This window comes from Melanerpes formicivorus, unplaced genomic scaffold (genome assembly GCF_026170545.1).
Source record: "Melanerpes formicivorus ecotype bairdi unplaced genomic scaffold, bMelFor1.0.p_v2 SCAF_50, whole genome shotgun sequence".
Classification (NCBI taxonomy): domain Eukaryota; kingdom Metazoa; phylum Chordata; class Aves; order Piciformes; family Picidae; genus Melanerpes; species Melanerpes formicivorus.
Genome location: NW_027142402.1, coordinates 3,099,160 through 3,124,037, shown reverse-complemented (window position 1 = coordinate 3,124,037; position 24,878 = coordinate 3,099,160). Strand labels below are relative to the sequence as shown.

Below are 24,878 nucleotides of genomic sequence, written 5' to 3'. Positions count from 1 at the left end.
TCGTTGTTATTTACTATTTGCATACAGAAGCCAGAGTCAAAATCCGACTCCATTGTTCTAGGCAGCTGATAAAAACACAACCCAAGCCACAGGAGCCTGGGAGGGATTGCTCTGTAAACAAAGGACACAAACAAAAGGTGTGAGAAAGAGGTTTCCTTTTGCCTAAGCTGAAGGCGGGCATGGTTGCCTCCCACGGAGTAAGTTAAGGAATCCAGCCTCAAATCAGAAGAATCCCATGAGCGTTAACTCAGAATACATCTGCATGGTGGGGTGAGGCAGGTGTGTGTTTGTTCAACCTGAAAGGAGGTGGCAGCAAGGTGGGGGTTGGTCTCTTCTCTAGTAACAAGGGATAGGATGAGAGGAAATAGCCTCAAGCTGCACGAGGCAGGGTTGAGGCTGGATATGAGAGGAAAATCGTTTTCTGAAAGGGTTCTCAAAGACTGGAACAAGCTCCCCAGGGAGCTGGCTGAGCTCCCACACCTGGGAGTGCTTAAAAGAGAAGTGGTGCTGAGGGACATTGTTTAACACCAGCCTTGATCATTAAATAAATGGTTGGACTCAATGATCTCAAAGGTCTTATCCAACTGGAGCAACTCTGTGGTTCTAAGATTAAATGTGTTGAAGTTTAAATCAGCCAGGTGAAAAGCAGTTCTAGCTTGCAAGCCACATCACTCTCTCTGTTGGGTGCTGCACCTGCACATTTGCCCTTTCAGGCTGACTATGTGAGCTCTTCAGTGCTGTTACAAACCAACCAATCACCCAACCAATCTGCCCCTATGGGGTGTGCTAGTGCAAGCTGTGTCTCTGCTGGCTGTCCTAGCCAGCTACGTTGCTTCCACCTTGCTCCTAGACAACTTCCAACCAAGAAAGACCAAAGAGGAATAAGTCTCTACCTCTTCTGCATGGGTGAGAACACAGAGCTAACAGCAGAGGTAACACAAGGCCTGACTTCCCAGCAGGTACACTAAATTACCTGCAGGGTTACTCTCAAACATATTTAGGAAAAACAAGCTCAACAATTCCTTCCTCTTTGCCAAGCACACAAATGTTCTTCAAGCAGAACAAGCATAAGGCAGATAACCCTTTTAATTTTCATTCCTATTTTCTCCTCTACTGCTTCAGCTTTTGCATATAGCTAAGGGAGGTCAAAAAGATGCTGCAGCAGAGGACAAGAGGCAAGTTTCAGCTTGTACCTAGAAATGTCCTCTCTACACCACGGAGTATGAATTATTTGTGCTTCATCTACAAGCTGGTAACCCTGGGTGAAGGGTCCACACACCTGTCCTTGAAGACAGAGATGGCACTGTGATGTTAGAGACTCTTATTAGTAATTGCATGGTGTGGGTTTATGCCAAATTCTGTCCCCAAATTCTGAACACCTGTTCTGTCACAAGGATCACCAGGTACTCACTGACTCATAAAAGGCACAGGATTCCCAGCCAAAGGAAGGAAAACATGTTAGCACTGCTAACCACAGAGTACCTCCCTGGCTGTTGTGGAATATCCACTGGGAAACCCCACCAGCTGATTTCAAGGAATTACAATCATGGAAACCAAAGCAAACAGATCAGTCAAACCTTCTGGAAGTCAAAGAATGTATACAGACACCGTCCCCAAATCCACAGGTCCACAACGGCTCTTGGAATTGCCTTGTACTTCTCAGTGCTGAACCTCTGCAAGTCCTTAGGTCTCACACGATTCTAGTATCAGACCATACCAGCTGTGTGCCATTGTCACAATGAAGGACACCTGCCTGCACATCTTCAGCACAAGAAAAGTGTACAACATGGCCTGAGAAGGGCCACCAAGATGCTTAAGTTCTGGGGCATGAACACATGGGACTGACCTGCAACATGAGATTTGAGGAATTCATGGAACATGTCTGTCTTACAAACTGCTCAGGGCATACAATCACAGTTTGGGTTGGAAGGGGCCTCCAAAGGTCACCTAGTCCAACCCTCTGCAGTCAGCAGGCACATCCTCCACTAGATCAGGTTGCTCAGAGCCTTGTCCAGCCTGACCTTGAGCATCTTCAGGGATGGGGCCTCAGCTGCCTCCCCGGGCACAGGAGCGTGGCATCAGTGATTCCCCCCAAACATCCCAGCTGCAGAGTAAGGCATGAGAGTTCATCTCTTCTCTCTAAGCTTAGATGCTTTAAAATTCTACTGCTCAAACAAGAGATACAGAGAGAGGCTGACACTGGGCTGTGCAGTTATTCCCTTTATCATACAGCTCAAGTGACTATGAAAAGTTATCTTTTACCACCGAGAAAAGCAAAACCAGATGAAAATAAGAGAGATGAAGTAGACTTCTCATCCTATTTAATTGGCAACGTTTTTTCAGCACAGCTTAAACCAAACCTTTTCTGCTCAAAGCTAACACATACTACTACTAAGGGCACCACTTGCTCTGGCTTATGGCACAAGTTCTATCCCCATCTCCTGGGGGCATTAGTAAAGTCAGTATCTATTTCTTTGTACACAAGAGACGTATTTTATGACTGCATTATGTCAAGATTTGGGTTGGTTGTCTTTATAACTGTGAATTCCAGATGAACAAGTGATTCCCATAGCAAAAATTCCTGTTTTAGCAAACTCTCATTCTTCTATTCCAGAATTGCCAAACACAGTTCCACAGTGAGATCAGTGAAAAGTGACAGTTCTGGGGAACAAAGGCTATGGATGATAATGAATTTCCTTTAAATGGATATTAAGCTTTTTGTTTTGGTCTGGGGGGAGGGTTTTTGGGGTTTTCCTTCTAGCAAAGGGCACCAAAGGGGACAATTAATCCCTCATATTGATCAGGCTTTGCTTATCTTTCCCTTCTTGTCTTGAGGGAGCACTGAATGATGAAATATTCGATGATAGATTGTGTTAGCTCACAGTATGTGGCTGCATGACCAAACATGTGTGAGAAGGGAAACTGCAGAGCAGAAAGCTTGCTAGGTTTAAGCAGGGAGTGATGCAAGCACAGCACGTACAAAGATAACACTCTTATCAGACATATGGCATGCATGCAAGCCACTGATGGCTTCTGTTTTGAAAGCTGAAGGAGGGATATTTTCCCTTGCACAGGAATCTCTGATTAGAGAACAGCTCCTCACAGTTTTGTTTCATTGCAAAATGCCAGCTGCTAAAGGAAGAACAGCCTAGTGTCAACCAGTCCCTGCCTTCCCCATTATAAAAGTACATTTCCAGCAGCCTTTAACTTTCCTAAACATTGCCGTTTCAGCTAAAGATTCTGCAAATCAGACCCCAGGTAAAGTTGTCTGCCCTTACCCCGGCTTCCTCCCTTCTCTCTCTGTAATTACCTGTGAAACATTTGCTCTCTGTGACTTTGCTTTGGCTTGCCCAGCTTTCCCAAGGAAACAGCAGAAGTGGGGAACCACCTTAGTTCCCTAAAGAAACTTGAAAACTCTTAGCCACAATCATGGAATGGTTTGGGTTGGAAGCAATAATTTTGCTGCTGTTTTTAAAAGAAGCCTTACCATCACATTGTATTCATAGACTGGGTTGGAAGGGACCTCCAAAGCTCATCCAGTCCAACCCCTTCTGCAGTCAGCAGGGACATCCTCCACTAGATCAGGTTGCCCAAGCCCTGTCAAGCCTCACCTTGAATATCTGCAGGGATAGGCCCCAGCCACCTCTCTGGGCAACCCAGATCAGAAATTCTGCAGAAAATGAGCCTTTAGAAGCAGATTGCTCGGGAACAAAGAAGATGTCTTAGAGGTGCACCTGAAAAAAAATCAGAACGCAGCTTTGGAAGCTCACAACTCTTCCACTTTGCACTGCAGCATCTCCTCCACGGAAGCAGCAGCCTGTGGACTTCCTCAGATTCAGATGTTTGGAGGTGTCACCTTCAGGCAGCTTTTAAAGTCAATGAGGCAAAACTGGCACTTCTAAGCAGCAATTCATTTAGCCTCTTTTAGACACTCACCTTCGGGTGAGGTGAATTCCACACCAGGTGTGCCTGTTTGCCCTCCTTGGTCATGAAAGGAGCAACTAGTTTAGATGCAGATAGCTGGAATTAGAGGTTATGGATCTCATCCTCTACTTGTCTATGAAGCAAGTCAAAGTAATTCTATTCACCATGTCAGTAGCAGATTCATTTCTATTTACAAACATTGTTCTGCCTGCGCTCCAAGGCCATCACAGGTACAACAAAACACCACTCTTCTGCTTGCTCCATGCAAGCAGGAACCCATGAGAGAATGAAGGCTGAACTGCTTGATGCAAATATGATAGTTTAAGAGAACTTCTTGGCTCTATAAACCAAAATTAAACTCATAAATACTCCTAAGGCATTATGCTTATGTGGCAGAGCACTAAGAACTATACTTCAAACATAATTACCCTTTTTCCATTTCCACCTCTCGTAAAGTAAGTGCAACCAGGAGCACTCGGAAACATCCACACTCAAGCTTGCAAAGAACACAGTTCCATTTCAACCAGGCAGCACACAGATGTGAAGCCACACTCAAAGGGTACATTGAAGGTTTATCTTTTACTCCTGAACACAGCTGGCTGTACCACATTTTCCTGTGCTTCTTTCTTGTCAATCAAGCAAGCTACTAAATCTGTGCATTCGAATCTCTGCTTTCCACAGGGTGAAACATTTACTTGTTGGGCTGTGAAGCGTGGTTCCTTCACCTCTTCTAGTGCAGAAGTCAAAGAGTAACACTCAGAATATGAAAGCAGGGAAGAGATGTCAGACCTTGGTCTCACCAGTACTTTCTCCACTCATTTGTTCACACTCACCATATCTCCTGGATGTCTGTGCTCCTCTCCAAGAAGGTGCTGTAATTATTCTACAGACTGACTTCCCTTGGATGCAGCCCAATGCTGTTTCCCTTTGCTTATTTTTATGCTGTTACTGAACACTAAGTAATTTTTGTTTCCCTGACAAGCCTCTGTAGAGTAACAGCCACATGGGCTGCTTGGCTTCTCATATGTAATATGTTAATGAAGATGAGGCGAGGTGAATTTAACCTGAGGAGAGGAAAGTAGTAAAAACCAGAGGTGTTACTGATGGTAGCAGCCCTTACAACTCCCTGTACCAAGACCAACACCAAATTATCAGTGTTTCTTGAAACCAAGGAATTAATAAGCAGCAAATTGTCCTCTTGTTTTGTTCTGATTGGGTTTTGGTGGTCATTACGTTGACACATTGTGGGCAAGAACCTAGCTGCTGTCATTTGTGTTACCCAATTCATAACTGGACTGAAGTAACTTGTCTGGTCTTGACCACCAAATACCAAAAGCTCCAGATTCATAGAGCAGCACACATGGTGAGGAGGACTGCCAAACAATCACACCCCAAAAGACAGACAGCTTTCTTTGTCCTCCTGTAGCCAACTCCCTGCTTCAAAGTTCAAACCCAAGTCACCCTCTTCATTTGTTAAAGTTGCCCTTGGGGGGTGATCAGTCAATGCCTAAGACATGACAGCTTTGTTGGGACATCAGAAGAATCAATCTTATGATTAGTGACCAAAGGAGCTGAGGCTGTTTAGTTTGAAAATAGAAGGCTGAGGGGAGACCTCATTGCTGCCTACAACCACCTGAAAGGACATTGTGGGGAGGCTGGTGCTGGTCTCTCCTCACAGGTAATTAGTGATAGAACAAGAGGGAACAGCCTCAAGCTGCAGCTGGGTAGGTTTAGACTGGACAGCAGGAAAAAAAAATTCCCAGCAAGAGTGGTCAGGGATTGGAATGTGCTGCCCAGGGAGGTGCTTGGGTCACCAACCCTGGATGTGTTTAAAGGTGGTTAGGATGTGGTGCTTGGGGATATGGTTTAGGGGTGAACCTTGTAGAGTAGGGTTCTGGGTTGGACTTGATGATCCCAAGGGTCTTTTCCAACCTGAATGTTTCTGTGCTTCTGTGACACCCTAACATCAAGTGAAGCTTGGGGGGTTTTAATAAGGTGCAGTTTTCTACAGCATGGTGACAACTGTCAGTCTTTTTCATACTTCTCTTTCACTGCACCTGTGCAGAGGCTCTGATCTGTAGCTATCATCTCTAGGAAAGACACTCTGGAATAAGAAGCCAGAGGACTTCATCTGGCTCCACTGATTTAACCCAAGACAGCCACAAAGATCTCTGTTCATGGTACAACACAAGGCAGGAGCATGCACACTTGTAACCTGAAGTCTGAAGGAGCTGGGCTGCTTTTTTGGCTTTCAAGGCAAGATTATCTTTATGTCATATTGACTGCTGCTCTTAAAGATAAGTAACTAAGAGAAAAGCATGGACTACCTAAAAAAAATACGGAAGACTATCAGAACAGCTCATTAAATCACTTTTTAACTGCAGTATCATGTAAATTAGGTGTCTTTAAACTGCCAGATGTCATGCTAGCTATGTGCCAAGCCAGGGCCTTTAATTAAGCATCTCAAATGTTCCAAACAATCACTGTTAAAAGTATACTTTTATTTGACCCACACAGCATTCTTGCAGCCACAGATTACAGCCCACCACGCAGGGAGCCAAAATGAAGTACGTCAAGCCACGCTACTGGAATCTTCACCATGTGAAAAAGAAATGCACTGAGTGTTTGTGGCTGTGTGTTAAAGGCTTTGTTATGCCCGTTTTCAAACAGTAAGGGTGGTAGAAAGCTACATAAGCAAGAGAAGGCCAGCCCTGACTAAAAAAGCAAAAAGAACCCTAGCCCAGTATTTTACAGCAGGAGTTAAAACCCTTTCATTTCAGAAGCCTTGCAACTATTAGGCTTAACTTGTAATTCAGGCACAGAACTTGATAACAAATTCATGCACTAAAAGCATCCTCCTCTTTCTTTCCTCCTCTTCAGTTGTAAGACCTGAGCCCCAAATCCCATACAGCATTTGTTTGGTTTGGCAGTGTAGACCCAGCAAAGCATCCAGGAGGAAAAAAAAACTCCTCACCCCTAGATTAAAAGACTTATCCCACTCCTCTTGCCATTCATTTGGCCACAACTAGATACTTCAGGTTTGGACCCACTCAACACAAAGCAAATGTTGGTAAACTGAGGTGGGTTGAGAATAGGCCCCAAGCCACTCAGGGGCTGGTGCTGCTGCCTTCAGAGGGGAGGTTGGGGTAGCAGGGCTGGTTCAGCCTGGGGAAGAGTTGACCTCAGAGAGGACCCATCATCTGCCTGCCAACACATGTGCAAGGGCCACCAAGGAGAGCCCAAAGTCTCTCCAGTAGTGCATGGCAGGATCAGCAGAGGGCATAAAATGAAAGGAGAAGTGTTCCAACCTTGTATCAGAAGAAATTTTCACGTGTAAGCAGTGCTGCATCTTGCCCAGAGCTGTTACATACTCTGTTCTTGAAGACTTTGAAACTCAGCTGGAGATGGTTTTCAGTGACCAGGGTCTGAACTCGGAGCCAAGCATGCTTGGAACTCCCTTACAACCTGAGCTACACTAGGATCCCCTTCTGCTTGACTTGGCTTCTGGAATGCAAAAGAGGAGCCTGTTCCTGGTTTGGGTCACCTGCAGCACTACCCTGAGCTTAGCTACTCGACAGCACTGTGAAATACATAATTTCCTGGCTTGAAAGTCCTGAAAAGCAGACCTCATTTTCTTATGTCAAGCTGTGTTTCTCTTCTGAAAGACATTGGGGTTTAAAGCTTTCAGTAACACGTTTCAATATCAAATACAGATACCATTAGACTAGCCAAGTCCACATATCCACAGGATGTCTATTTTCAGGCAAGATGAGCATTTTCTGTATAACTTACATGTATATACACACACAAACCCAAGCAGAACCAACCACCTTCTGCAAGTTACAGGCTTCTCAGTCTGAACCAAACACCTGAGAGACAAATCATAACTTTTTTTCCCCCTAAGAGCCAGGTGGCACCAACATCTTCTCTTTGCCTAGGTCTTGCTGTTCAAACCTGGGCAGCGTTAACCACACCAACTTCTGACGTCACTCCACGTTCACCTGCTGTGAATTACCTTCACCTGCTGTGAATTACCTTCACCTGGAGAGGCTCTACTGCACGCTTCCCCCATGCTGTGGCCACAGGCTGTAAACAGCCCCCGGGGAATACCTGTGTCCTCAAGAACGTACGAGCCAGCCAGCATGCATTAGGTGGTCATTACTCATGGGAGACTTCAAACCACCCTGGGGAGAAAGAGCTGTGGGGTGCCAAGCTGTTCTTTCCCTCCTTTATAATGTCCAGGAAAAGCAGGTGCAGGGCAAGGCCACTGCTCCAAAGGGAGGCTGTTTGGGGCCAGGAAGCTTCCCTCTGCTTCAGGCACAGGGGAACTGTTACTTCTATACTTAGTTCTGCATACTCTCTGCAACTACCTGTGAGGAGGCTCGAGTGAGGTGGGGGTTGGACTCTTCCCCCGAGTAACAAGTGGAAATGGCCTCAAGTTGCACCAGAGGTTCAAGTTGGATATTAAAAAAACTCCTTCACTGAAGAGGTTCTCAAACACTGGAACAGACTGCCTAGGTTGAATCCCCATCCCTGGAGCTGTTTCAAAGAAGCAGAGTTGTGGTGCTGAGGAACATGGTTTAGCACCAGCCTCAGCAGTTAGAAAGCGATCGGACTCGATGATCTTAAAGGTTTTTTCCCACCGAAGCTATGATTCTGTGATTGATTCACACTGACACTGGCGCCTGCCAGCACAGGGGACGCTGCGCTCCACCACTGGCGGGGGCGAGCGCTGGACGGAAAGACGCTGCGGGACACCCGCACCTCCCCACGGGGAAAAAAACACCCTGGCCACCAGCCGTGTACTGCCCTCCGTCCCCCGGCTCCGCGGCTCCCCCCGAACCCTCGCCTCCCCCTGTCCCACAGCCTCCCGTGGGGACGGGTCGCGCTTACCGCGGGGCTGGGCAGCAGTGAGGTGATGCGGGCGGTGGGGTCCGGGCTTTCGGGACACTGCTGCTGCTCCCTCGGGTCTGCTGCTCCTTCCTCTTCGGGCGCCAGTGGGGGAACGCGGGGCGCCGCTTGGGCCCGGCGTTGGCTGCGGGGCGGCGGCGGGAGGGGGCGGCCGCCCCCTCGGGCTCCGAATCCTCCGACTCGCTGCGGCCGAAGAAGCGCTGGAAGCGGCCCCGCCGCGCCATGCCGGGCTCCGCGCCTCGGGAACTGTGCGGGGCGGCGGTGCCCTCCCGCCGGCAGCCGGGACTGGAGCCGCAGCGGCAGGAACACGGCGGTGCCGGCGGTTTCGGGCTCTCCGCGGGCATGGATGGAGCGGTGGTAGCAGCCGCCCGCCTCGGTGTATGCGTTTAATAAGGCGATTCCCTCCCTCCTTCCTTCCCTGCCCACCGCCGGCCGCGTCGGTCCCTCCCCGCCGAAGGAGCCGCGCCACGGCAGGCTGCCCGCCGGTGCACAGGAAGGGAGCGGCCGGCGTGTGATCCGTGCCCAGGTGCGCATTATAGGCCATTATCTTGTTGTTGTTTTCTGCTCGCCCTCAGGTGTGCCCCGCGCCGCCGACACTTGTGCAAGGCGCGAGCAAAGGCTCCGTAGGGGCACAGCTGGGGGATGCGCGCTCCCCGGCCCGGTCCGCCCCAACCCGACCCGCGGCTGCCCTCCCGGGCACCCGAGGGGGCTTCCCGGGAGCCAGCACAGCCCAAATCCCCGCAGCGCTGCTTTTTTGTCCCGGTGCCCGCGACATTAATTAATTAGCTGCTTATCCTCATGCCGGGGAATAAATTGGCTCTCACCGCCCGGCCGGTTCGTGTGCCTCTGAGGAGGGCACGGCAAGGGATGTCCTGGGGAGGGTCAGGATGCGACGCACACCTCTGCCGCCTGGCAGCGGGGAACATCACGGCAGGTGGTATCATCAGCGGCCCCTCGTCCTCGCCTAGACGTGGAGGTCTCGTGTGTCCTCCGTGCTTTTAGCAACCTTCTCTTAAACGACTCCTAATGCATCCTGGGGTGCATTAAGAAGAGCACGTCTGGCAGGTGGAGGAAGGTTCTCCTCCACCTCTGCTCTGCCCTGGTGAGGTCCTGTCTGGAATACTGTGTCCAGTTCTATTCAAGCAGAACAAGGAACTACTGCAGAGAACCCATTAGAGAGCTACTAAGATGAGTAGGGGGCTGGAGCATCTACCTTGGGAAGAGAGGCTGAGAGGCCTGGGGCTGTTCCACCTAGAGAAGAGCAGACTGACGGGGGATCTCATTAATACTGATCAATATCTAAAGGCTGAGCATCAGGAGGATGGAGCCAGGCTCTTTTCAGTGATGTCCACTGACAGGAACAAGGAGCAATGGACACAAAGTGGAAAGCAGGAAGTTCCACATAAATATAAAGAACAAATTCTTCACTTTGAGGGTGGCAGAGCCCTGGAGCAGGCTGCCCAGAGAGGCTGTGGAGTCTCCTTCTCTGGAGAGATTCCAAACCCACCTGGTGTGCTCCTGTGTGACCTGCCTTGGGTGCTCCTGCTCTAGCAGGGGGTTTGGACTAGACAGATCTCCAGAGGTCCCTTCCAACCCACACCATTCTGTGGTTCTGTGACTCTGAGGTCTTCTCCAGCTTTTCTTAGGAGGCTTCACTGTTCTGCCTGACAGGTACCATCTTTCCTAAGCTGTAGCTAACAAGCAAGCATTTGTCTGGTGTCAGGAGCTTTTGGGGTGTTTTGCTTGTTCTTATTTTGCTTGCCACTGATGGGACATGGAGGTTATAACTGTCTGCTAAAAATGCTAACAGGAGATAATAACAATCTCAGAAGTCTGTGTGCTAGAAAAACTTTAATTTCACTGTCAAAGCAGTCATAAGCAGCCAACAGGTGACAAACATCACATGAATGGACATGAGTTAATGCTGGGGTTTTTACAGCAGGAGGGGAAGGATGTGAGCAAGGCAGGGGAACACAAAATCAGAAGGGTTTAGGCTGGGCAGCTCAGCTCTGCCTTGTCTTAACCAAAGAAATATGTACAGCAGTTGGGGGAGTTAACTCAGCTCTTTTCCTGAGTGGTGTGTAGTTTTTTCTGGGTGGTCATTAACCAAGAAAGTGAATTATCCCCACATTAAATATATGTCATGACAAAAGTGGCCAGAACTGGAAAGGTAGAGAGTTGTACCCTCAGGAAATGCATGGGTGGTCAGGAAAAACAAAGTCAGTTTCAGAAAAGCAATTCATAGAAATCAGAGAATACTTCAGGTGAGAAGGGGCCTTGAGCAATCTTGGTCTAGTAGGATATGTCCCTGCCCATGGCAGGGGGTTGGAACTAGATGATCTTTAAGGTCCCTTCCACCCCATTCCATGAATCTACGAAAATGGGCAGAGTCTGGAGTGAGACACAGAGGAACAAGCATGCAACATCAGCTCTGAGGCATCCAGCACTACAATCATAGAATCAGTAAGGCTGCAAAAGACTTCTAAGATCATGAAGCCCAACTGTCAACCCACCTCCACCATTTGTGCCCAGTGCTAACATACACTACAGTATCCTGACATGCAAAAGTAGATGAAGGGGATTTGCACTCACTCAGACTCTGGCCAAATGGAAATGAAATATGGCAGTATCACACCACCATCTGATCTGGATCTAAACAGATTTGTGGAGGCTCAGTCCTCACAGCAGTGCTTGTTCTTAGACTTCTTTAGAAGACCACAGGCTCACAGATGTTAGGGATTGGAAGGGACCTCTGAAGATCATCAAGTCCAACCCCCCTGCCAGAGCAGGACCATACAATGTATCACAGATCACACAAGAATGCATCCAGATGGGTCTTGAAAGTCTCCCAGAGAAGGAGACACCACAACCCCTCTGGGGAGCCTGTTCCAGTGCTCTGTGACCCTCACAGTAAAGAAGTTCCTCCTCATGTTGAGGTGGAAGATTTGGACCTCTCCTTCCAGGAAAGGCACTTCTAAGCCCATCAGTGAAGACAGAAATCCATTAGAGTTAGCCAGTCATTTGAGGAGGTTTACATGGTGGTCATGTTTATGTCAGCAGTCCTGACACATGCAACAGAACAAGTCAGTCTGGCTTTTATGTGAACCAGTACAGTTTTGCAACAGTTTGCAGTAAGTCCTGTCACAGAGAGATATTATGCAACAAATTACCCTTCTCCAGTTTGGTTTCATTCCAACACAGTGAAAAAGAAGATGATTGGGTATCAAGACTGACTTTATCACACACAATATCCACTTAGCTGGACTGCACACTGTATGTCAGATTTACAGGGTGGGGGGGGGGGGGAGGAAAAACCATCCAGGAATATGGAGTTCTATTCATTTTGGACTCACAATAACAATCAGACCAATGTAGACTCACAATCTGTGAAGCTGGTACAGAAACTTAACAACATACAAGTTGAGATGACTTGTTCAAATCACTGATCCTCCCTTTTTGTTGTGTCAGAATGGCAACACTGTTCAAATACAAAAGTAATATACATTAACAGGTGTGAAACTGATGGTATGTTATATGGAGTTGATATCAATTACTGGAATATATGTGCCACTAATAGAAATTAATGTGACAAGGCAATCTGAAGCCCAGAAGCAAATGACACCACATTAGGAATGGACTACCACCAGCTTTCTCACCCAGCAATTGAGCTCCTTTTTCATAGAATCAGTAATTCAAAACCATGGAGGTTTGAGGTTTCCTCCAGAAAAGGTGAATTTATGACATTCAGGTCCCAGAATACATGGAGAGCACTTTGGATTCCCACACTCTGGAGCTGGAGAGCAATAAAGTGCACAGGGACCAAAATCCTGCCTGTGTCCCACATAAAACGTCAGATCCAAACTAGGATCCTGAAATCCCACATTCATTTGACACCTAACCCTACAGGCACTTAAATTCCAGGAGTGTCTCCTTGTTTGTCTTGAGAGTGCCCCAGGTACTTCGGGATTCACCTCTCCACGTGCTGAGAACTGCCTCAGTCTTCATGGGACTGAGTGCTGGGTGCCTGCTTCTTGCTCAAGTCTGACAAGGAGCTAAAAACTAGGTATTGCTTGGCCTAAATCCCTGTGGTTGGCATATTTGGGTCTTCTTTAACATGCAGTAATAGCAGGCTCTGTACCAAATGCTCTCCCAGCTTCCATTTGTTTCCCGTTGTCCAAGGTACGATGCAGAAATCATAGCATCATAGTCTATCAGTCAGGGTTGGAAGGGACCACAAAGATCAGCTAGTTCCAACCCCCCTGCCATGGGCAGGGACACCCCACACTACATCAGCCTGGCCAGAGCCTCATCCAGCCTGGGCTTGAACACCTCCAGGGACTGGGCCTCAACCACCTCCCTGGACAACCCATTCCAGGGCTTCACCACTCCCATGGTGAAGAACTTAGTGAAATAGTGATGGAAATGGTGGCTTCAGGAACTTCCTCCCTACAGAGCAATGCTCTACCTCACAGTCATATCAACACTGATGTTTTCTTTGTGGCCCAACAAGATTGGAGGTACCCTGACTCCCCCTGAAAAAAGAAGAGACTCCCACTTCATGCCTTGGAAACAAAAGGGACATTAAATATGCATCCTCAGTAAATGAGCAGCCATGGTGGGATGTGGGTGATCCTTTCTGGTGGTTAAAGACAGCCTGGAATCAAAAATGCAAAAAGGAACTAAATATTATGACAAGGGAAAGCCAAGGCTAGGAACTAAACTAGCTCAGGAACGTGGCAGGCATAATTGCAGCCACAGCAACAGGTAGGAAGCCAGAAAGTCCAAGAGACACTTAAATAGCCAGGGCAAACCCCGTGAAGGTCAGCAAGTCACAGGGAAGGACTCTGGAAAAATAGCAGGCAGAGCACAAGTCAGACTAGGACTAAGGACTGGCAAGAGCCAGGGATTTCAGCTTCAACCAAGAAGTAAATTTGGAAGCCAAAAAGAATCTGTGGGATTGCCTTATGCACCTGGTAGATGAGGCAAAACATCAGTCAGGCTCCAAGGGCAAGCTTCACTTAGCCAATGTCACTGGCATGCCAGCTGCCATGACTTGGCCTGGTCTGTCTGGCAGCCCTGTGCCTGGATTGCCTGGAGAGACACAAGTGAGCACACAGGTGCTGGAGCTGGAGTAGATGGAGCCACCTGAGGCTCTGGGGGACATTTTGGAGTGGGGATGAATTTACATAACCTTTTGCTCTGAATTTCTCCTTACTTGTGCACGCTGCATCATTACTTCAGGTGTGTGTGTTGGGTTCTTTTGCTCTCATTCTGAGGTGTCATTTTCCTGTCAAGGTCCAGTTTGGGATCTTTGGCATTTAACTCCACCTGTGAGCTGGTGCCTCTGCTGAAAGCATGCAATGTCCATCTCTCTTAGGTGCTAGTTCTTGATCAGCTCACGTCCAAACCATGTAAGGCTCTTGTCTGGGTCAGCATTTCACCTTCAGCCTGCTGATAGCTTTGGCTTCATCTACAATCTGGTTATTTGTGGCTAGTTCTGCTGGACCCATTGATACTCCAAGAATTTTACCCCTTAAACTGAGTAGCCCACAGGGATAGGAGAGGCTCGAATTTGCAATGGGGGATCAGCACATTGCCTTTTTCAGTTCCAGACACCCCCCCAGCTACACACATCCCCCCCTCCTGTCAGCTACTCAAAGAAGAATCCTGCAACCCATCTTGGGGCTTTGAAAGTTGCTTTTGCACTGGAATCCTACAGCTTGAGGGAAGGAAACAAAATAGGTCATGTATGTAGTTCATGGGGTTGTTTGTGCATGAAAGGCATCCCACAACATGACCCTGGTGCAGCATGTGATCTTTAACTACAACAAGAAGTTTTACAGTGCTAACCACAGCCATCCTACTGCTTTTTCCAACATAGAAGTGGACTACCTCTGCCTCAGCTATTGCCTCCACATAATAGTCCCATGGTGATGCTAACAGGGAGAGTGCTGTTTGATTTTAGTGCCAGCCAGCTGCAGCCCATGAGCTCAGGCAGATAGCCAAACAGATTTCAGTTATGAAATGTTCAGGAATTCCCAGTGTAGGACATCACTTTTACTTTTGCTGTTACAACCCTGGCAGTAGTTTTCACTCCTTCTCCAATCAGTTCACACTACAAAACCCCTGTCCCTCAGAAAACCTCTCTTTCAGGGGCTTCCTCTGTCACCTGCTAAGTACTTTCCTCATTCTGTTGTGGCAATCTGGTATTACTTTGCTCTTACTGCTAAGTACCCTTCACTGAAGTGCAGTGTCAGTGCCAAGCCAAGACCTACAGCCCACTTCAGCCTTGCTCTGAGTGTCCAAGCACCATGTTCTTCTGCCCCCTGTGGAAATGTGGAATGTGGAAACATTTTTCATCTCCTAGTTTCTTCAGGGCTTTCAATCTCTGGACTTCCCAGTTTGCATAAAGAGTTTACACAAGGATTCTGTGGCTGGTCTCCAGCTGAACACTAAAATCTGTCAAACACTATCTGTATGCTATGTTTTTCATACCTCCTCCCTTAATGTCAGTGTTGGTTCACTGTGGCATTCGTTTGGTGCCTGGGGTTTCGCAATAAGCAGGTTTTTTTTTCCTTCCTGAAACTGTAACAGGGGAAGATAAAATAGGTGTGAGAAAGCAGACTCTGTAACTAGGCTGAAACTAATGCTGTGGATGCTCCCCAGGGGAAAGAACATTCCAGTTTGTGGCACATTTTCTTTCCCACCTTGGTGGTTCTGTAGACTGATGGAAACTGAGTGCAGGACGTCATGGATGGGCAGCATTGTGCTGCTCTGCACATCAGATGCTCCAGGCTCCTCTGGAGTTTGATTCTGAAAAGCAGAAGAATGTTAATTCTAGCACACTGTCCTCCTGCAGTCATTTAAAGGAATGCTAATAAGACCATAAATCAATAAAAAATAGCCAAATTAACATCAGGAATATAGTATCATAGTATCATAGAATCAGGCAGGGTTGGAAGGGACCACAAGGATCAGCTAGTTCCAACCCCCCTGCCATGGGCAGGGACACCCCACACTAGATCAGGCTGGCCAGAGCCTCATCCAGCCTGGGCTTAAACACCTCCAGGGACAGGGCCTCGACCACCTCCCTGCACAACCCATTCCAGGGCTTCACCACTCTCATGGGGAAGAACTTCCTCCTCACACATACTGCTAGCAAAATGTACATTTGCTGCTTAATACCAAGTTGTGATTATGTTCTCCTGAGTGGATACAGCTCTGCTGAAATGTGTTTATTTCCTGGGTAATGCTTTATGGCTTTGCTCATCTTGCTTTCCAGTTTCCCACTGGTTAGTGTGCCCAGTACTGTGACACCTTCACTGCTGCCCAAAAGCTGAGCTACATTGTGTGCTTCTATTTTGCATCCTGATCTCAATTTGAATTACTCTCTAGGCTGGAATTAGCTTGGAAACCTGTCACCTGGGTTTTAGTTGGAGTTTGACTAAATCAGCAGTGCCACTGGGTTGTATTTTCATCATAGTCTCATGGAAATCTATCAGCCAGCATGGCTTAAGTTAGGAAAGGATTTTTCTCTTTTACTTTTGAAGAAGGGAGGCAGAAACTGCCACAGCATTTACATTTAATTACTCTACAGAGATCCCAAGTACATTACTTAATTAGTGGAAATTAAATACATAATTATTGGTGATCTATTATTTATACTGACTGGCTAATGAGGTGGGAAACCTACAGACAGGTAGGAAAGCAGGGCCCTGTCTTCAGAAATTTCCAGTCTAAAACCAAAATGCTGATGACATTGCTGTGGAATATGAGTGTCCTGTGACAAATCAGAGCCAGCCAGAATTCTGTAACCTAGAGAGCTGCTGAAGAATCTACAATTAAATAGTAAACTGAGCAGATGTCATTAAAAGCATAACTGTCCCTATATAGCTGCAGACAGTAGAGGAGCATTGCTAGGGAATGGAAACTGGCTGTTCATAGTTCTGTTTACCAGCCACTTGGTTCTGCTGTCTCCTGTAGATTACAAAGCCCTTAGGTCTGTGTGAACACTCTGAAATCCATCAGCCAGTTCCATCCAGTGCAGCCATCAGCTCTGTCCTCTTCTCAGAAGAATCTAAGCTTTGAACTGTCCCATGAAAAGTTATCCAAAAGGGGAGGTGTTGAAACAGCCCTGATGAAGCAAAGCAGTTATCAGGAGAGCCAGGGAGCAGAAGCATGAAGTGGCAGAGCTGTCTGTCAGCATTTGCTTTCCCTGTGCTAATCAGTTGGGATCAGAGAGAATAGGGCTGTAATATTTGAAACAAGCACAGAGGGTGGCTGTGAGAATGCAGGCCAGTGAAATTCTGCTGTCAATAAACAATAATTAGGGAATTATCTACTAGCTGGTCTGCAGAATAAAGTAGATGAAGGAGAATGACTAAGCTGGGATTTATTTGGTCTTTCTAACTGTGCCCTTCCCAAGAGATTATCAAGGAAACTATATACTTATGGGCTGAGAGGAAAGAAAGAGCTGTCTTGGGCCAACAGAAAGAGTTAGGATAATCAAAGTGACATGAAACAAGCAATGGGCTTCCTTGAACATCTCTAAAATGATTATTCTGATTTAAAATATTTACTGATGAGCTATGACAAGTAGCAAGACAACAAATACACAGGGGACTGAAAGTCTGGGGGGATAGCTAAGCATAGACAAGTTCATGGGGAATACCAGGAGTTTCCAATGAAAATCCCAAACTGGCTGAAACCAGCACCATGAGGATGGAGTAATGGGTGACAGTGGTTGAGAATCCCTCCTCTAGGGACCTGAGCACCCACCTGCAGGTCAGGTCTGCTGCTGGGAAGATGATTACATGGCTGGCCCCCACTGTGGGACACCATGAGAACAGTGTGGTGTCTGGGCTATTGCTGCTGTTGTCTTTGCATTATTGCTGTCTACTTCTGCCTACCCCACTGGCCACAAGTGTTGCTGTCTCCAGCAGAGCCAAGATGGCTGCTGAGCTCTAAGCTGGGCTAAAGGGGCCACACTGCTGCTCTTTTTTGACCCTACCAGTCAAGGAAACGGGCTCAGCAGGAGAGGATGTATCTTGCAGATCAAAGCCAGTGTGGCTGGTGTCCTGGGCAGGGCCTTTGGCTTCTGTGCCTAGGGATCATCTTCTGGAAGCAAGGACTGATAGGGAGCGATGGTACCAGCGTGAGAAAGAGAGGCAGGAACATCTTTCCCAACAGTCTTGCTAATCTATTGGGAAAGGCTTCTAAGCAGGTTCATCAGAGCATGGAGATCAAAGCCTAAAATGAAGTGGAGAAACAGGTTGAATTTAAGATGCTAAGAGAAGGGAAGAAGATATGTAGCAGAGTACAGATCTGGACCTCAGGATGGTGGACTTCAGCTTGGTCAGGGAACAGGTAGGCAGGAATCCCTGAGGAGCCAAGGAGGAAAGAGGTCCCATTAGAGCTGATCAACTAAAATCTCCCTGAAGCACAAGAATGTCCCATTGTGACTGCACAGGAAGATGAGCAGATATGGCAGGAGGCCAGGCTGACTGAAGAGGGAATTTCTAGCTGAGCTAAGACACAGAAAGGAAGTATGCAGAAAGTGGAAGCAGGGACACACTACCAGGAAATGCAGCAGTATCACCTAGGCATGCAAGAGTTGAATTAGGAAAGCCACACATGGCTGGGGTTGAAACTAGCAAGGAGTGCAGAAGGAAAAGAGAAAGGTGAAAGGAAATGTAAGCTGCTAAAGAGTACAGGCAAGCTAGGAAGGACCTAGTGACAACATGTGTAAGAAAGGCTAAAGTACTTAATGCCTTCTGGGCCTTGTTTTTCACTGGCAAAGTCAGGGCTCTGTGGCTTGTAGCAAACTGGGGGAATGAGCTACTACCCACCCTCCAGGAGAATGTAACTCATTCTGGACATGGGGTGAGATGAGGTGCAGCCATGGCAGTGAAGATGACTGATGTCAGGCTCCTCTTTATCATCTTTGAAGGGCTGGGGGATCTCTCCAGCTGCTGGTAAAAGGCAAATATCACATCAAAAAGAGAAAGGAAGACAGACCTACAACCTGGTCAGCTCCTGGGAAAATTAAGGAACAAGTCCTCCCCATTTTAGGCACATGAAGGACAGGAGGAGGACTGGAATCACTTAGTAGAGGTTTAACCAGGCTGCATTATCCTTGACCAACCTGGCTGCCTTCTATGATGAAATGGCTGGCTCCATGGGTGAGAGGAGAGCTACAGATGTAGCTTATCTGAAGCAAGACTTTCAACACAGTCTTTCACAGTATACTGGTAGCTAAACTGAGATGTGGACTGGATTAGTAGACTGCAGGGTAGGTGAAAAACTGGCTGGACTGCTGGGCTCAGAGAGCAGTGTTTGATGGTTCAAGGTTGAACTGGGTTTGTGTGGTAAGGTTTTGGTAGCAGGTGAGGCTACAGGGGTGGATTCTGTGAGAAGCTGCTAGAAGCTTCCTGTGTGTCCAATAGAGTAAATGAATGCCAGCTGGGTCTAAGAGCAGCTGCTGCTGGCCAAGGCCAAGCCCATCACCAACAGCTGTATCTAAGCCACACTTAGCACTGGGTTACCATGATCCCCTAGGACATCTGATACTTTATTGAATACTTGTCAGGTTTCATCAGTTAGTTAATAGACTTCAGCTGGGATGAGCACCTGTGGGTGACTGTGTCTAGCTCAGATGCTTGAAATGATGCAATGAGACATAGAAAATCAATTAAATCCTTATTGGAAGGATTTTCATACAAAGCTGTACAGCAAGAATTCCTACCAAGGTGTAAAAGCTTAGCTGTCAATAGGCAGCAGCAAATGTTAGGTTCAGTTCTGGGAGTTTCTGAGTAGCAGGTGACACACAGGGGCTTGGTGTGGACTGGACTGCCCTTGTCTAAGCTGACATCCTGGCAGCATAAACAGGAGGTTTCTGTTTAGATTAAGGGTGAAACATCTTCTTGCCTAAAACCAAACAACCTAAAGGCTGCTCCAATAGCCAAACAGCACAGGATTATCACATTATCCTCCTCATATTTTTGTTGCACTTCCTGGCCATGCAATGATTCAGCACTGAGCTGGTGGTGATCTTTGGCCATAAACAACTGAATTTGTGTATCAGATACAGATGGAACCAATCCTTGGTATGGGAATGCCAAGACAATGCTGGCAAAGTCATTAACCTTTCTTTCAGTATTCCCAACAGAAAAAACCAGGAACCACCAAGCATCAGCATCCTACTGCCTTTGGAATAGCAGGCACTCCTCTTGACAACACGTGGCAGGATAAGTGTTAGTTAACATGCAGAGGGGGGAAAATCTAGCTAAGTGACTACATGGCACTATTGATGTATTAAAGAGAAAGTTTATGCTCTAATTTCTGTCCATAAGAAATCTCCACTCACACACTGTGACCTTTTTTTCCATGGTCTTTTTCCTCCCAAGATGTCCTAATGGGGCTGTGACAAAGCAGTAAAGACAATTTGTTTGAGGTAAATAATAAGCAGCAGACCTAGAAGTTCCTAATGCCCAGTCACTTGGTTTTAGCAAGCAAAGATTACTCTGAGAGTCTGAAATATGACTTAGGAAGTTTATGTAAGAAGTAAAACAGGAAAGTGGCCAAGTAAAACAGATAAATGTGATGAGGGAAGAGTAGGACTGCTGCCAGCACACTTCAGTTACTTAGGCAAGAAAGTGTCTAAAACCAGTCTAAAATATCTCCAAACCTATTCACCTGTTGCAGAAGGCAAACATTAGTAGATGAAGAGGACATGGAAGTATATCCAGGTAAGAGTGGGTTGGGTTTTTTTTTGCTTCCACACACACATAAATTAAAACTGTATCTGGAGAACACTCTGACATCAGACCTGGAACGTGGCACCTGTAGTATTTCCAGACAGGCCTCAGGTGAGTGAATCAGCTTCTTATGTAATTAATCAAACTAATTCTTCACTGGGAGTAGGCAAGGATGAACTATTTAGCTAGATATAAATAGCAGCACTATGAGTTTCATTGGAGTCTTACTCACTGCTGCATGTTAAGAGGTGAACATTAATGATTCTCACAATCTGTTTCTGTTGCACACTCAAAAGACAATAGCTGAGAAACAAAACCAAAGTCTGCTTTGCTTTCTATTGAGAAGTGGGAAGGAAATGAAAGGAAGCCAACTGATCACTGCTGAGCAGTTCCTAATAAAGCAGCACTGGGACAAGGGAAGTTTCACATATTTCTGTGTGTTTTGCCACTGATTTAATGAAGCCAGGATCCTGTACAGAGCAGCCAGGCCTGAATAAAAGGATGGTTTTGGTCCACCTGCCAGGGTTCTTTGTTATATAAATATATACAAATGGAATGGAATGGAATGGAATGGAATAGAATAGACCAGACCTTCAAGATCATCCACTCCAACCTATCACCTAACACCATCTAATCAACTAAACCATGGCACCAAGTGCCTCATCCAGTCCCCTCTTAACCACCTCCAGTGATGAGCCCTACTTTGTGTGTATGTAGGTGCCATACAGCTCTGAAAGCAGCACTGAATTTGTTCCATGTGATCAAAGCAGAAAAATGTACCAGGAAATAGTTATTTCACCTTTCATTTCAGGTAACTTTGCAGCAACCAAATCTTGGCATTCTTCACCTTCACCAAGGTGATCCAGCTTTGCAGCTGCTCCTGCTTTGAGGTCAGGAAAGGTCTCCAAAGATCCCTTCCAACCTAAATTGTTCAGTTTACAGAACCTCATCTCCACTACCATTACCCAAAAACCTAACTGCCCACAAGCATGTAAACCACCTGTTCCATTTCTCTTATTTCTGTTAGAATTGGTGCACCTTTAATTATAACCTCGCTCTTTACAAGGCCCTTCACATGCCAGAGGGACTCACTAAGAGGCACTTTGAGTTGGGTGCCATTAGGCAATGACTCACTCTGTGCTGTCTAATGATTAGGTTTAAAATGGGGGAATAGTGCTTAAGGATCTTTGGAATTGGAAGTATGTTTGATGTGCTCCTCCCCTCCCAATTTAGACTGGTCCATTCCTCAGAGTGCTAATGCAGCTTGAAGCATGAGATAACCATGTGGGAAACAATGTGCCAAAGGAGGTTCACTCTTTTGTTTGGTTTTTTTTCCAGTGCATTTGTTTTGACATTCCATCCCAGCAATTGTTTTTAATGCTTGGATTAATGGGGAGGAACTTTTTACAAGGGCTTGTAGTGATGGGACAAGAGGGAATGGATTGAAGCTTGAGGAAGGCAGATTTAAACTGGGTATTAGGAAGAAATTCCTCACTGGAACAGGTTGCCCAGGGAGGTTGTGGATGGCTCCTCCCTGGAGGTGTTCAAGGCCATCTTGGATGAGGCCTTGAGCAGCCTGGGCTAGTGGAAGGTGTTCCTGCCCATGGCAGGGGGGCTGGATGATCTTTAAGGTCCTTTTGGATGATCTTTAAGGCCCTTTGCGCCCAAACCATTCTATGCTTCAGATTCCTTATTTATAGTCATATTAATAGCAAAGGTTTATTTGTTCAGTAGTTCTACCTAAAGTATTTATCTACAACCAAGACCATCTCAGCAGCAGAGCCTCATTTGCCTATAGAATTACTAGCCTTATAATCTCTCAGAGATTTTACAACTTATCTGGCTGCATCTCCACCTGGTAACTACATCAGCAGTCTGCTGGGATGTTTAGATAGGAAGATACTCTAAACAGCACATTATCTCACTTCATACATGATAAATGACAGTGTTTTAGTCACTACTTACCATCTTGTGTCTAGATCCAGCAAAAGACTTGGGACACTCAGTGGTGCTTAATTTTCAGCCTGTGCAGTGGAATCCATATGCCTGAGTCAGGTGTCCATGTTCCTTCTACTATACATGTGAGAACAATACAAAAGTTAAGTGTTTAATCTCTTTGGTAGTTGTCATTAGCAATCAGCAGAGTGCTGATTACACAAGCCAGCTGGCCAATGGTGTGCTTCAAGCTGTAGAAGCAGAGGTTAAGACCTGAGGAGGTAAGCACAGGCAGTGTCAGGAATGGGTCACATCCTCAGTACACACACTGTCAGTATGATTGCTAATAGCAGTGCTGGCAGACTTCTTCCTGCTCATGGAGTTCTGCCAGTGGAGGTTTCTGGGCCATTTTCATTTCAATACAAGCTGCCATCACCTTTAGTGCTGCTGCTAGAATGATCAGCCAAACCCACCAGCACTGCTGAAAGAACCCTTTCCTATTGAATTACCCTGAGGAACTCATAGAGAAAAGGGCAAAGAATAACCCTTCTGTTTCTCCTTGATTTCCTGCAGGGAAATCCACAGTTGCAGAGCTTTGTGAAAGTTGGTGAATCTTGTAACCAGGGCCAACTTTTTTTTTTGGGGGGGGGGGGGGGGGTGGGGTGTTGGGGGGGTTGGAGTGGTGCTGGCACTTTGCAGCAGTTCCACAGGTCAATGTATCCTCATCAGACTGATTCCAACAGAACCATAACAGCATCAAGGAAGCTCCCTGCAGAAATGCAGAGAGAAGCCTGTAGCAACGACCAGTGCTCATGGGCTGGATGCCTGTCACTGCGGGATCAGCTCTGAGCTGATCTCCATGAAAGCATCCTTCTGCATCCAGTAAGTTTCTGCCTTTCCAGGATGGCAAGACAGTCATTTCCACACCAGCCACGCTGGTTAAGCTATTGCGAGAGCAGATGGAGTACTCCCGGCGTAACTAACTCCTCCCCTTCCATCATCTCAGTGTGAGCATGCTCGTTAGAGGTGCTGCCTTATTGAGGAGTCCAAGAGAACTGGTCCCTCCAGAGCCTAAAGCCCTCGCAATATATCGTGTACTAGGTGCTGTCTTCCCCTGTGCTCTGGTGTGGACCATACACTTACTCCAGCTTTACACCAGTTTATGTGCCTTTGGAATTCAGGTGCCACAAAAAACCTTGAAGAGAAGATAATGGAAGCTTTGACTGCACACAACTCAAACCACAGAAGGGTCACAGCTAAGCTTCTGGCTTACAGAGCATTAACCAATCCCCCAAAAAAAGTGGGTTTGTGAGAGGGCTGGTGTTCAAAATATGTCAAAACCAAGAGATCATGACAAGTTTAAACTGGAAAAAAATGAATCAAACTCTTCAGACTCCTCTGATCTTTCAGAGGACTGAAAACAAAAAAAAAACAACACAAAACACCAAAAAACCAACCTAAAATTCCTCCAACACAGCAATCCATTCAAATGCCAGTCTGGCTAACACCCCAAAGTCAGTCAGGAATAGCTGTTACTGAACTGCCGCGGACACCCTCGGCAGCAATGGCCATTGCATGACATCTAGTGGCATGCAGCCACCACAGCAGGCACATCGTGCAGCATCCACAGCAGGTAAAAACCACATTTTGCCAGCTTCCCTTCAGATGCTCACTGCCGAAACGCCACTTGCAGTGCATTTGCTCCAGTTGTACGTCTCGCACGGGAGAACCCAGTTTTGGCACCTGGTGGTGTGTGACACGACTAGCAAAGAAGCCGTGACACAGATCTCCCTTGGGATTCTGATCCTGCCTCCCACCTGAGAAGCGCTGTCCTTCCTGCTCACTCCCCATCGCGAGGGGGACTTGCAGAGGGGCAGAACTGCAGACGTTCTTTAAGACCCAGAGGTGGAACTAACCGTGAGCTCGAACCCACTCTGCTAAAAATAAAGGGGGAAAAAAGCGATCCAAGATGATGCTCTGGTATGCAAGAGATGTCCCTGACAGCGGCTGGTACTCCTCACCCTCCTGTGACCATGGTATAAACCCACACTGTGCAAAATCTACTACATAAAGAACACGGAATGAGAATAATCATCTAGGAGAGCACAGAAGGCTTAAGCGGTCAGGTTGTCCTCAGACTCCTCAGTGGCACCGAGTCGACTCCGTTAGCACCCGCAGCTCTCACACCGGCCTCCCGCGGCCTGCCGGCTGAGCCACGCCGCCGGCGCCTCAGGAGCGGAGCAGGGCCCGGCCACGGCTGCAGCCCAGCGACCTCCAGTGCTGTCCCTGCCGCTCCTACAAGGCACACGGCAGCCGCCTCCACCTTCTCCGCCTCACACAGGCGCGGCTGCG

The 24,878-nt window shown here is 47.1% G+C and overlaps 1 protein-coding gene and 1 long non-coding RNA gene across 4 annotated transcripts in view; both read right to left on the bottom strand.

The window, feature by feature from the left end:
• CRYBG1 (crystallin beta-gamma domain containing 1) overlaps window positions 1–9,199 on the bottom strand; it is a 93,361-nt gene extending 84,162 nt beyond the window's left edge. The window contains exon 1 of the mRNA XM_068160471.1: window positions 8,818–9,199. Within this exon, the coding sequence (XP_068016572.1) occupies window positions 8,818–9,179 (362 nt within the window). The 5' untranslated portion in view covers window positions 9,180–9,199. The remainder of the gene's footprint in view (window positions 1–8,817) is intronic.
• Window positions 9,200–10,675: 1,476 nt separating this feature from the next.
• On the bottom strand, window positions 10,676–24,841 carry LOC137452229 (uncharacterized). Of its 3 annotated transcripts, none has more exons than XR_010990022.1 (5): window positions 22,557–24,841; window positions 18,684–18,806; window positions 15,543–15,648; window positions 15,331–15,420; window positions 10,676–13,489 (listed from the first exon to the last, which is right to left on the bottom strand). It is a non-coding gene; the product is annotated as an uncharacterized lncRNA (long non-coding RNA). The 3 variants fall into 3 exon arrangements; XR_010990023.1 differs by having other exon boundaries at window positions 18,684–18,803; XR_010990021.1 differs by lacking the exon at window positions 18,684–18,806.
• Between the last annotated feature and the right edge of the window lie 37 nt (window positions 24,842–24,878).